The 12,460-nt window shown below is 40.1% G+C and overlaps 1 protein-coding gene across 1 annotated transcript; it reads right to left on the reverse strand.

Moving 5' to 3' along the window:
• Positions 1 to 11,672: 11,672 nt before the first annotated feature.
• Positions 11,673 to 12,044, reverse strand: LOC128736132 (cuticle protein 19-like). Its single transcript, XM_053830612.1, has 2 exons — positions 12,036 to 12,044; positions 11,673 to 11,978 (listed from the first exon to the last, which is right to left on the reverse strand). Exons 1-2 carry the CDS (start codon positions 12,042 to 12,044, stop codon positions 11,673 to 11,675), a joined length of 315 nt encoding a protein of 104 aa, XP_053686587.1.
• Positions 12,045 to 12,460: the final 416 nt, after the last annotated feature.

Consider the following 12,460-nt stretch of genomic DNA (forward strand, 5'->3'; position numbering starts at 1 on the left):
CTTACGTCAACATTTTGATCTCAAATCTAAACCTAAGATCGAAACGATGGCGTAAGAGAAAACAAATCGTCTACTTCATTTAAAGACTGAATAGCTATAGCTAGTCCACAATCTATTATTAGAAATTTGTTTATTTTTTAATATAATTTATATTTCATCAAAAATCATATTTGTGGGGGAGTCAAAGCAAATCACACAGTGATAAGACTTAACAAGGGCATAGCAAATTATTTTTAAAGTTTTTGTCTACAACCTTTCCCCCGCCCCACCCCTTTGAAAATAGCTTGAAAATTGGGGGCAAACAAATAATTTGTGGGATATAAGATAAATTTTTGTTTATAAAATCAATTGTCTGTGGGATCTACAGCCTTAAGAACTCGAAAAATGAGTATACGGAGTGTATGAAATGCTTCTAATAATCGATTTGTATACTGACACCGCTATTTCGCTACTTTTCATTAAACATTCTCATTGGCAACAATGAGACAATGGGTAACACTGAAGCAATACTCTCGCCATACAAAATTTTTCAAAAATTTCATAGCAAGAAGCACAATACTCACACGTATTTCTTCCCGCTTGATCAAATTCTGCTTTGCTTCAACTGCTACCTGGAGCTATGCACATATACATACAAATTCCTTGTTGAACAGCATAGGCATTCTCTCGTGCGATACGTAGCTGTGAGTGAGCATGAGGGAATTAATCTCTAAATAAATCGCAAACTTAAACTAAAACGCACATTTAAATTACATGTTTATCTAATTCTTATTAGGCTTGTTACTTTCTCGTTAAGAAAATGTCGATTCTCGCGAAGGAAAAACGTAAATTGCGCCAATATGTTTGCCATCTTAATTCATGAATGTGTGCTGCATTTCTCGTTGCTGATTTTTTTTCTGACGGTAGATTCTATTTTGCTCTCTGGTTCGTTGGATGAAATGCCTGCTGTGGAAGAATTAAACAAAATGCCCACGGCTGAATTTGGTTCACATCGCATAGCAACAGAAACATCGCGTATAATAGCGAAAGAAATTAATATGTGAGTTTCTCGCTTGTGATAAAGGTTGAAATTTCATGTGCTTGAAATCTCATTGAGTTTTTTGCTGCTATGAACTTTTCAACACTGATTTAGGGAGTTAGGGAACCGGGAGTACCGGAATCGGGAATACTGGTACTACCGGCTGATTTTCCAGTACCGAAATACCGGTACCGGCACAAAAGAATACAGGTACTTTCAGTATTGATCAACTATGCATTTTTTGTAACATTCGTCTACAAAAACGAAGATGAGTAACAATTTTAAAATATTTTCCAAACTGTGCAGAATGTTTTGATAAGACAAGTGGATGTGGATCCAGGTGATCCTCAACGATTTTGAGTAACAAGCAGCAAGATTGAGGAAATTGTTAATAAGATGCCGCGTCGCTTTGATTATGGCAGTAAAGATCACAAGGAAAAGTTTGAACGTTTAACCTTCCGTTACTCGCACTGTTGTATTTTGTACAACACTTGCAGATTTTTGAATGCCATTTTATTTTAAAGTAACAGATCGATGTCAAACCAATGCGTATCCTTCAATAAACTTATTATCATTATATTATAACAGAATTATTAAATAGATCAATGCTTTAGATTGTTCTGAAAAATAGATCAGCATAAACCGAAATCGCAGAAACGATGCAAACGCGGTACAGAGGGTACCGCAATTAGTCCCTAATGGAACTTTCTTTCGTTTCTTCATAAGGGAAAATGGTTTCTGTATCCAGTAAAGTCATTCATCAGTTGATGATCATTCCGGAGGTGTGAAAATGTTCACAATTTCGTGGCTTCAGGCCGCTAGTATATGGGTCAGTTTTCTGACTGTGTTATATCTACGGAATCTGTTTCTTTTTTGTAAGGACTTGTTTTCAGAAAATGTTATGATAGACCAAAAACGCTAGGCTGATGAACGAAAGTTTCAAATTTTCTTACTATGTGTCACTACTGTGCGGAAAACTTTCTAAAAAATCTTGCCCAACCGAATTAAAACGCTACATCAGCCCTACTTTCCAAGATGCCAACAGCAGAAATGATATTGTACTATGTTTTATGTGAAAAACATCTAAAAAAAACATGATAACTTCTAGAAAAAAATTCTAGTCAATAGAATGCTATCTCATTTAGGAACGATAAAATGATCTTTCCGAATGCAACAAGCTGTATACGGCCGCAGTTGTACAGTGTACAATTTGCAGTACATTTTAGCGCCACCTGGTGACAAACTTATAAAATTCTATCCCCCAACCGAAAGGTCTTGACCTATTGATAAACGTTGCTGCAGACAGTAACTTTCTATATAGGCAAGATTCCGAAATATTTCGAGATAAAGAGTGTTGTACAAAATACAACGCGCGAGTATCCGTGTTACAAAAGTTGACGCGAGTAACGGAAGGTTAACAAACAGTTGAATTAAGTTCCGAACTTACTTACTTACTTATGTGTCCATGTCCGCCGGTCCGGCAGAACAAAGGGATGAAATCAGAGATCTCCACTGCTGACGGTTACCCGCCATGGCTTTTACCTGTCGCCAGGACAGGTTCTCGTCTACAGCCCGGATGTCGTTGGCTAAGCTCCGTCGCCATGAGCCTCTGGGTCTGCCTCTTCTACGCTGTCCTTGTGGATTCCAATCGAGTGCTGCTCTGCAAATCTCGTTCGCTCTTTTCCTCAAGGTGTGTCCGATCCACTTCCACCTACGTTCACGAATTTCTGTGGCTATCGGCCGTTGATGACACCGACGATGGAGTTCCTCATTGGATATCCAATTATCAGGCCACCGGGCACGAATAATGTATCGCAGGCACCGGTGAATGAATACCTGCAGTTTTTGCGTTGTCTCCGCTGAGACGCACCACGTTTCGCAGGCATACAGCAGTACGGATTTAACGTTTGAATTAAAGATTCGGGTTTTCGTACGTAGAGTGATCTGGTTTGAGCGCCAAATGTTTCGCAGACCTGCAAAGGCACCCCTGGCCTTCCTGATCCGTGTGGCTATATCAGTCTTGGTACCACCATCGGGCGTTGTTTGGCTACCAAGATATTGAAAGACGGCTACCTGCACAACTTGTTGTCCCGCTACTGTAAAGTTGGTGGAATTGTCAGTGTTCACTACCATAGACTTAGTTATCGCTGCATTGACTGTGAGACCTGCTGCCTGGGAGCTCTCGGAGAGGTCGTCTAACTTGCTCTGCATATCGTTTCGGCGTTGTGCGAGCAAGACAATGTCGTCGGCTAGGTCGAGGTCATTTAGCTGCTCCATCGTTAGAGGATTCCAAGGCAATCGTCAATTTTGGTCTACTGTCAATTGCTCCAACTAATATCTCATCCATAACGATGAGAAACAGAAGCGGTGATAAAATGCAGCCCTGTCTCACGCCAGCAGTAACCCTTATGGGGTCGGACAAGACGCCGTCGTGCAAAACCTTGCACGAGAACGCCTCGTACTGAGCCTCGATGAGATGGACTAGCTTATCTGGAACTCCTCTACGCCTAAGTGCGCCCCAGATGTTTTCGTGATTGAGTCGGTCGAACGCCTTTTCGAAGTCAACGAACACCAGCAGAAGAGAGTCCTGGAATTCGTTGATCTGCTCCAATATAATGCGGAGCGTTGTGATATGGTCTACACATGATCGGCCAGCACGGAATCCAGCTTGCTGCCGCCGGAGAGTAGCGTCGATCTTTTCCTGGATCCGGTTGAGGATTACCTTACAGAGTACTTTGAGAGTAATACAGAGCAACGTGATGCCACGCCAGTTACCGCATTCCGTTAGGTCTCCTTTCTTAGGGACTTTGACCAATATGCCCTGCATCCAGTCCACCGGAAAAGTTGCGGTTTCCCAAATATTGCTGAAAAGCTTATGCATCATCTGGGCTGACAAAGATGGGTCAGCTTTGAGCATTTCGGCTGAAATACGATCTATCCCTGGCGCTCTATTGGATTTCATACTCTAGATGGCTGCTACAATTTCATCCAGCGATGGCGCCTCCGAGTTCACGCGATTTATTCGACGAACTGTAGGCGTCGTACGCTGCTGGTTTTGTTGGTCTCTGACATTTGAAACTCGGAAGAGTTGTTCAAAATGTTCAGTCCATCGCTTAAGCTGTTCTGTACGGTCAGTCAATAGCTGACCAGCTCTGTCCTTTAGCGGCATCTTTGCATTCATCCTGGCACCACTAAGGCGGCGAGAAATATCGTACAACAAACGGATATCACCATTGGCGGCGGCGGTTTCTCCTTGTTCGGCTAGGGAGTTAGTCCAGGCTCTCTTGTCCCGCCTACAAGCACGTTTAACAGCCCTCTCCAGTTCGGCGTATCGTTGACGGGCAGCTGTCTTAGCCGATCTGGTCCGCGCTCGCTGAATGCCGGCTTTCGCCTCTCTCCGCTCGTCGATCTTCCTCCAAGTTTCATCCGAAATCCACTCCCTCCGCCCACTGCGCGCTCTGCCGAGGGTTTCATCACTGGTCGTGATGAAGGCGTTCTTGATGCCTCCATTGCTCTTCGACGGTTCCACCAGGTGGCAACTCCGAAGCTCGAGATTCAAATTGTTCAACAAAGGCCCTTTTCACCTCAGGATTCTCCAATCGGCGGACGTCGTAGCGGCACCCAACTTTCTCCTCCCGTCGTTGGACACGTGCGACGCGCAGACGTATCTCAGCGATAACAAGATGATGGTCGGATGCAATGTCAGCGCTGCGTTTGTTGCGTACATCAAAAAGGCTCCTTCTCCATTTCCGGCTGATGCAGATGTGGTCGATTTGCTTTTCTGTTCGGCCGTCGCGGGAAACCCACGTGACTTTATGTACTGGTCTATTGGGGGAGCAGCGATCCACCAATGACCATGTCGTTATTACCACAGAATTCTGTAAACAGCTCCCCGTTTTCGCTCATCTCTCCTAGGCCATGGCGTCCCACGACGCGTTCAAGCTCCGCGTTGTTTGAGCCAATCTTAAGTTCCGAAGACGTGTCGAAAAATAACAAGGTTTGACAAAACGAGTCTTTCTTTTTAAAAAGGAGGTACTACCGCTGATCGGTATCATTCGTCACCAAACTTAAGATTTGACCAGATTAATAACAAAACAAAAATACTACGTTGCCCCCTTAAAGATAGCAATATCTAAGTATGCACGGAAGAAAAAATTGCCGAAATACACTAATATAAAATAAAAATACGCTCCCTTGAAAATGAAAATAAATATCGACCCAAGCTGCCCTTGGATCACTCAGAATCTGAGAGTGTTATTCAAAAATCGATCGGATGCATACAATTGCTGGAAAAAAGACAAGCAATGTGCAAGCAAGTGGAACAATTTTACGCGGTTAAGAAATATTGCTAATCGTGAAGTGAAAAGATCTAAGCAAGAATTTTTCGCTTCTAATCTCAGTCCTCAACTGCCTGCATATAAACTCTGGAGGAATATCAAACGAATAGGGCTCAAAGAAGTGCCCTGTAAAACTGGTTGCAGTGTTACGAGTGCATCATCGCTTAACTCATACTTTGTTTCTCATTTCAATCGAACCAATTTACACTATTACAGCATAGCATAGCCAAATAGTGTACCGATTCAGCCAGGGTGTATGTTAAAACGATCCACAAGAATTTCGTTCGAATACACTCGGTTAATGCTAGTATTACTTATCAATGTGACTAGTTCAAACCTTCTACAGAAGCCACCAGACAAAATACGATACGTGGTTCTAACTCCTTGAGAAAGATGTTAAATACATCGAAACGTCGGGCATAGAATAAATAAGTGTCGTTTTGCTTTGCCGTATGACTGTCCTACCGAAAACATAAAGTTTGGAATCATAAACAGTCGATAGCTCCACTTCGATTATTATAACGTCATCTTTTCCTCGCGACTGGAAAATCGCTCGTATTGTTCCAATTGCGAAAACTGATAATCCTTCTTCGAAAGCTGATTATCATCCAATCAGCATTCTTCCTGCGCTATCTAAAATCTTCGAGGGACTAATTGTGAAACAACTGAATGACTATTTAGTGCAAAACAGTTTATTGTATCCTCTTCAATCAGGATATCGCAAACATTGCAGCACAACCACAGCGCTCATCAAAATCTAAAATGATATCCGTTGTGCCATGAATCGAAAACTTGTCACAATCATGGTACGTCTCGATTTCAGCAAAGCTTTCGATTCCATTAATCACTCACTGCTATGTAAAAAATTTAAGCGTTTATTCGCCCTTGAAAAATGTGCTATTGATCTCCTCCACTCATATCTTTCGGGAAGATCACAATATGTTGAGTTCAATGGCATGAAATAGAACTTATTAAACGTAACAAGCGGAGTCACGCAGGGGTCAATTTTGGGACCGCTTTATTTTCTATGTTTATTAACGATCTGCCTGAACAACTTCTGCATTGTAAATTTCATCTTTATGCTGATGACTTTCAACTATATCTTTCCGGGAAAATTAATGAAACGCGAAAAGTAGTGAATAATATCAATGGACATCAGCAAAATTATCGAATGGAGCATCTCCAATGGCATTCGATTAAATGCGGCAAAAACTCAAGCAATTGTTTTTAGAACAAAAAGAATGGTTCTTGATGAGGTTGAAAATATAGTGGTTGGAGACAAAATAATCGACTATTGATGATGATGATGATGGTCCCACCTCATACCCCTACAACGGTTTGAGCGAGACGATTTATCTATTAAGATATTTATGTAATGACAATGTAGCCAGGTGCAAAAGCAAATAACGAACTGACTTCTAATGCAGACATATCAAACTTTCAAGTGAATATCAACATTCTCAAAAAATGTCCAAGGCTCGTCCAAAACGTTGCCAACCCGAAAATTATCTGGACTTGATTAGGAATTGAACCTAATATTTAGAAGCACAAGCCGGTCAGAGTTGGTTCTAGATAACGATCTAGAACTACGAGGGAGGTCCTGCAGAACTTTGGTGCTCGATACACAACTCCGCATCAAAGCGATGGTGTATGAGTTCCAAAGTCCACAAGCAAACCCAAGCCTGTCCAGCTTCCGCTCCAAACCCTTTGTTCAGGACTTTAACCTGACCATTCAATTTCCAGATTGTGTATGTCTGTTCTCGCGCGCGTAGCTCAAACATGTGTAGCCTTCTCTAAACTTTTTTTAATTAATAATAATAACAATTTCAAATCCATCATCATCAGTGAACACTAAATATACAAAAAATAAATAAATATACAATCTTCTTAAATTAATACAAAAAAAAACATCACATTGTGTCTATAAAGTAGATTTTATGTGTGAAATACAAAGCCTTTTGAATTCCGCCATTGTTGCTGCACGTTTTTTTTGTCTAGGCATCGAATTGAAATAGTTCATTCCTTTGTACAACAGAGAGTTCTGTGATCTTCCAAACAAAAAATTTGGTGTTCTTGCATCATTCGCGTTTCTAGTGTTGTACGAATGCAAATCACTTCCTCTTTCAATTCGATCACACAAATATCGAGGCAGCATCCCGTTAAGAATTTTATATAGAAACACCATTGTCAAAAAATAAACTCTTTGCTTCACACAAAGCCATTGCAATGCATCCAGCATAATATATGAGGAAGTGTATCTATTACATCTTAAAATTAATCGCATAACTTTATTTTGCAAGCGCTGCAACTTCAATATTTGTGTATCGTTTGCAAGGAACAGGATGGATGAGCAAAAATCTATATGTGGTGAAATGATTGACTTATATAAAAGAATTTTACTACTAATCGTCAATTCATTTTTTAAACGGCACAAGACAAGACACGTTACGAGCGGCTGTGTACCTAGCCCAATCATCACTATTATTACTTCTACGAAAATTCTTGTACTTTTTGTCTCTTTCACGTTTCAGACGTACTAGATCTAAAGAGTAAGGGTAAGCGGGGCAAGTCCGCCCGCCTAAGCAAAACCACCTGTATAAAAAAAAGTTGTAGCTCAATTTCTAATTTATCTGCTTTAAATGAACAATTGATCTATTACCTACATATAAAAAATAAAAACATAAATATCTGTAATGATTTTCTATTTTTTATTGCGATTTGGAAACACGTCCAAAAAATAAAGTATTTTTTCCATGCGGGGTGAAACACGCCCACTAACGGGGTAAAACCGCTATAGCATATAACTTTAACAATATTCAACCGATTTGAATGAAACTGGTGGCATTGGATTCATGAATTTATCTAATTTAAACAAATTGAATCAGTTTGCTATCAAACAATACATAGTTCCCCGAGATTCGCAAGTTCGAAAGAGTGTCCGGCAACCACTCGTATTGGAAGAATATCAGTAATATAGGTACCGACAGTCTTGAAATTGATACCGTGTAGTTTCCTTAGACAACAAGATGGATCGGGTTAGGCATCCTGGAGTCAATCTTTAAGGACTAGAGAGGATCTAAGATAAAATATAACAATATGGGTATTAAAGTTCCTGCAATTGATCCGGTAGGTCATTTTTTGACATTTCAAATTGTTCTGATTGATAAAGCAGATACATGTTACTTTTCCATTGCTAAGATAATTTGCTATATTTTCATAAAAAATATGTTTATTCTATGTTATTTGTCCCAAGAGGGAGGAATTATTAAAAAAAGCTATATCCGAGAAAACAAGAAAATGTCCATAGCGCCCGCAGGGAAAATTGGCGATTTAGATTTTTCCAAACAGTCCACCAGCTATAAACTAAGCACATTTATATTGTTTTATGTAAATATGAGATCCTTTGGTCCAAACTATGCAATTATTTTAAAAATCTCCTTATCGCACTAGCATTATACACGACGGTCTTGCGCCGTTCTTTGTGGGCGGTTTTACCCCCAAATGACCGATTTACACATTTCACTATTTATTTCAACAAAACTGCATGAACAGTTACCTAATTTAGGTACTGTCGGATGAAGACAGGATCAGAGAAGCGATGTGGGTTGGATTTACTGAAAGTTTTAACGTTTTGAATAAAATAAACCCTAAGTTCTGCGGGAACAAAGTTATAAAAAACGAAACGATTATAACGAAAAATCTATTTTTATTTATTTCTCCGATAGTTTATATGATATTGCTGTACAAGGTATTGTAAAATATTGCGTACGCATTCAGTAATATGACTGTCATCAACATTTAACACCAATTTGAGCAAGGCCCTGTAAAACCATGGTGGGCGGTTTTACCCCGGCGGGCGTTGTTACCCCGTTTACCCTTACCAGTTGTTTGTGTTACGTAGTTCTACATACTTATCAAAAACAAGGTTATTGGTACACTCTTTCAGCGTGTTGGTAAGCACAGCTGCCTTATGGTCCAAAACACCAGTTATTGGGAGAAAATCCAAGCTTCTCGAAACAAGCTGAGACACTGCCTGCTTCGAATATCTATTGTATATTCCAGCACTTTATCTTTACTTTATCATCAGGTTTGGTCCTTCTCGATTAAAATAAAAATTGTCTCATGGTCAGAAATTTTACAATTGGCCCCTGTAACAGAATGGACCTTGTCAAAGTTTGAAAACACGTGATCAATTAGTGTTCGACTGTGTCTGGAAATTCTAGTAAATTGGCTAACCGTTTGCCTTAAATTGAAAAAATCTGCTAATTGCTTTAATTGGTTCGAATTTGATCCATTAAGCCAATCAATATTAAAGTCACCCGCAATAATATTTAATTTATTTAAGTCAACAAAATTATCCCACCAGTTGTCTAAAATTTCCAAAAAGCGCTGATCATTTGAACTAGGGGAATGATATATTACTCCAAAATTTCCAATCGTCATGCCTCTTTCAACTGAAATGCCTAGAAACCAATTATTCTCAACGGATTCTTTTGTACGAACGTTGAATTTAACTGATTCCTTAGCGTAAATAGCAACACCACCAGTATGTCTGGAATGCGAAAGGCAAAAAGCAACTTTATAACCCGGTATACTATATTGATTGTAGGCATCAGCGTCCACTATATGAGTTTCGGCTAGAGCTACCAACATTGGACGTTTTATTTCTACAAGATGTCGCAACGCAACATAATTTGTAGATAAACCAGCAATATTCAGGTAGACTATTTCTAACTTCCTATCGCATTGTGATTTCTTTTGTTGCTATTTACTTGACAATATGTTGCTTTTTCTTTTTTCATACAGTCTCCGATAAACCGGACACTGTGAACTAGATGCTGGGTGTTTTACGTCCAAATTCATTTTAAGTACTTTATTTGATTTTATACAATTCACGCATTCAAAGGTTGTCAAAAACTTGGGCATACTCATGGCCAGTTACATGAAGTGGGATGCCCAAGTATCAGCCGTATGTAAAAAGGTTTACGGGTCTTTGCAATCTTTAGTTGCACTGCGCCATTTCACTCCTCAATCGATTCGGCTACAATTAGCTCGGGCTCTCATAATTCCACTATTTGATTATGGAAATGTCCTGTACGCAAACGTCTCAAACGAGAACTTTGAAAGGCTCAAATTGACATTCAATTCTGTTACTCGTTACGTCCACAATGCTCGCCGATTCGACCATATTTCAAGGTTCCAGAATTCTCTGGTTGGGTGCACATTCAAGAACTATTTGGACTTTCTAATGTGCTCTCAAACATACAAAATACTATTTGATGGGCCAGCTTACCTGTCTGACTTTTATTCGTTTTCTCTATCGCCTAGAACAAATAATCTCACATTGTACATAAGCTTTGAGAACCAGTAGGAGGTTATTTGTGTTACAGTGATATATGTGTTATAAATAAAATAATAATTTTCTTTTCTGGTAAGCGACCAGCGACGTGACAAAATGAGTTTGCCTCTCATCATATCAATGACCGTTAACGGATAAATATACCTGGACTTATGCCTCCAAAAGCGACGTCTGCTCTTCTCGAGATCTCACAAAGTTCCGCCATTGGTTTGGCCGGATTGGTCAACCTAACGCTATGTCCGACCCATCTGAATTTGGTATACTAAAAACAACATTCTTTTCGTATCAAAAGAGGATACCGCCCAAACACTCCGGAACTTCGCTCAATCGAGAACATTTAGGTCATAATGAAAGAAAATCTTCCTGGTCAAAAATGACTCCAAATTCCTAAATTACAACTTAGTAACTTTTAGAAATATTGAGCTGGTTAATTAAATAACTCAATCGTCATTGGAAGCAAATCTTCGCGTACATTTTTAATTATGACACTCCGGTAGCACTTGCCGTTTCATTACACGCATGAAATAAACACCGTATGTTATGATGACGTTTGTGTTTACATAATTACCCGCACGTTTCCAGCCAACTGCAAACGCATAAAAGTAATGATGAAAAAATCATTTAAAGACCACACTGGCTGCGAGCGCTCCTCATTCGTCACATCACAACAAGTTGTTCGACCGAAAGGAAATCTGGGGACATGCGGAGTGTTTTGCAATATTGGAAATCAATTTTGTTAATCGATTTAGATCAATTATCGCGAATTATTAGCAATCGACCGTGAAACGGTAAACGTTGATTGACATTGACTCAAGCTGAGTGGACGCGAGGCTAGGACAAGGTCTGAACCAGGTTACATGTTTTTCTTTCAATATCAAAGTCCATCTCATGGAATAATTTTCCGAATTCGATTCTATATTTGGATAAATTGGTCTACATCTTTGGTCTGAGATCGAGTTTAGTAATGTTGATGGATGTTGGCGTAGCTTTCGCCGTGGGGATGATGGGCGTGTCCTTTGCGCTGGACATGTGGTTGGAATCCAGTTTTATGGTCCGAGCTGTAATCCACAATACGGTGGGTGCCATCAGCCTCATCGAGCGTGTACTGTCCCTTAACATGGTCTCCATCACGGTGCTCCCACTGACTCTTGTGGTCATGGGTGTGGTGATCCTTGACACCGTACTCGTACTTGTACTTGGGATAGCTGAAGTAGTCCTCGATGGCCAGGACGGTAACAGCAAGGCACAGAACAAGAATGGTGGTCTGCGCAATCAAAGTTCAAAATATGATCTGTGTCCAAAGTTATTAAAGTATACTAACCTTAAACATTTTGATGCTTAATGGAACGATTGTTGTTGTTCAAATGAAACGCTGGAACTTGACTGATATCGACTAGGCGCTGCGGTAGAATATTTATACGAGCCGCCCTAACGAGTGCCGTTGGGTTGTTTTTCCATTCTTGTAACACGTATGACCACACGATCCAATAAAATTTCACCCGACTATTTGTCAAGCGATCAAACGAAAAAAATGCATGTTGCGCGCATATATGTCGGCTGCCATACATGATTGATTATTGTTCGATCGGGGGAGATTTGAATTTTTGCACTAGCCTAGCACGAGATGGGCAGCGAACCGTGAGTTTTCTGGCAGCTGTTTTACATAGACACTAACAAGGTTAATAGAGAAAACTAAACGGGCGTAAAAAAGCTTACTTTCAATTAGGCGGTATGGCACTTGAGTAG

The sequence above is a fragment of the Sabethes cyaneus genome, chromosome 2 (assembly GCF_943734655.1).
Source record: "Sabethes cyaneus chromosome 2, idSabCyanKW18_F2, whole genome shotgun sequence".
Classification (NCBI taxonomy): Eukaryota; Metazoa; Arthropoda; class Insecta; order Diptera; family Culicidae; genus Sabethes; species Sabethes cyaneus.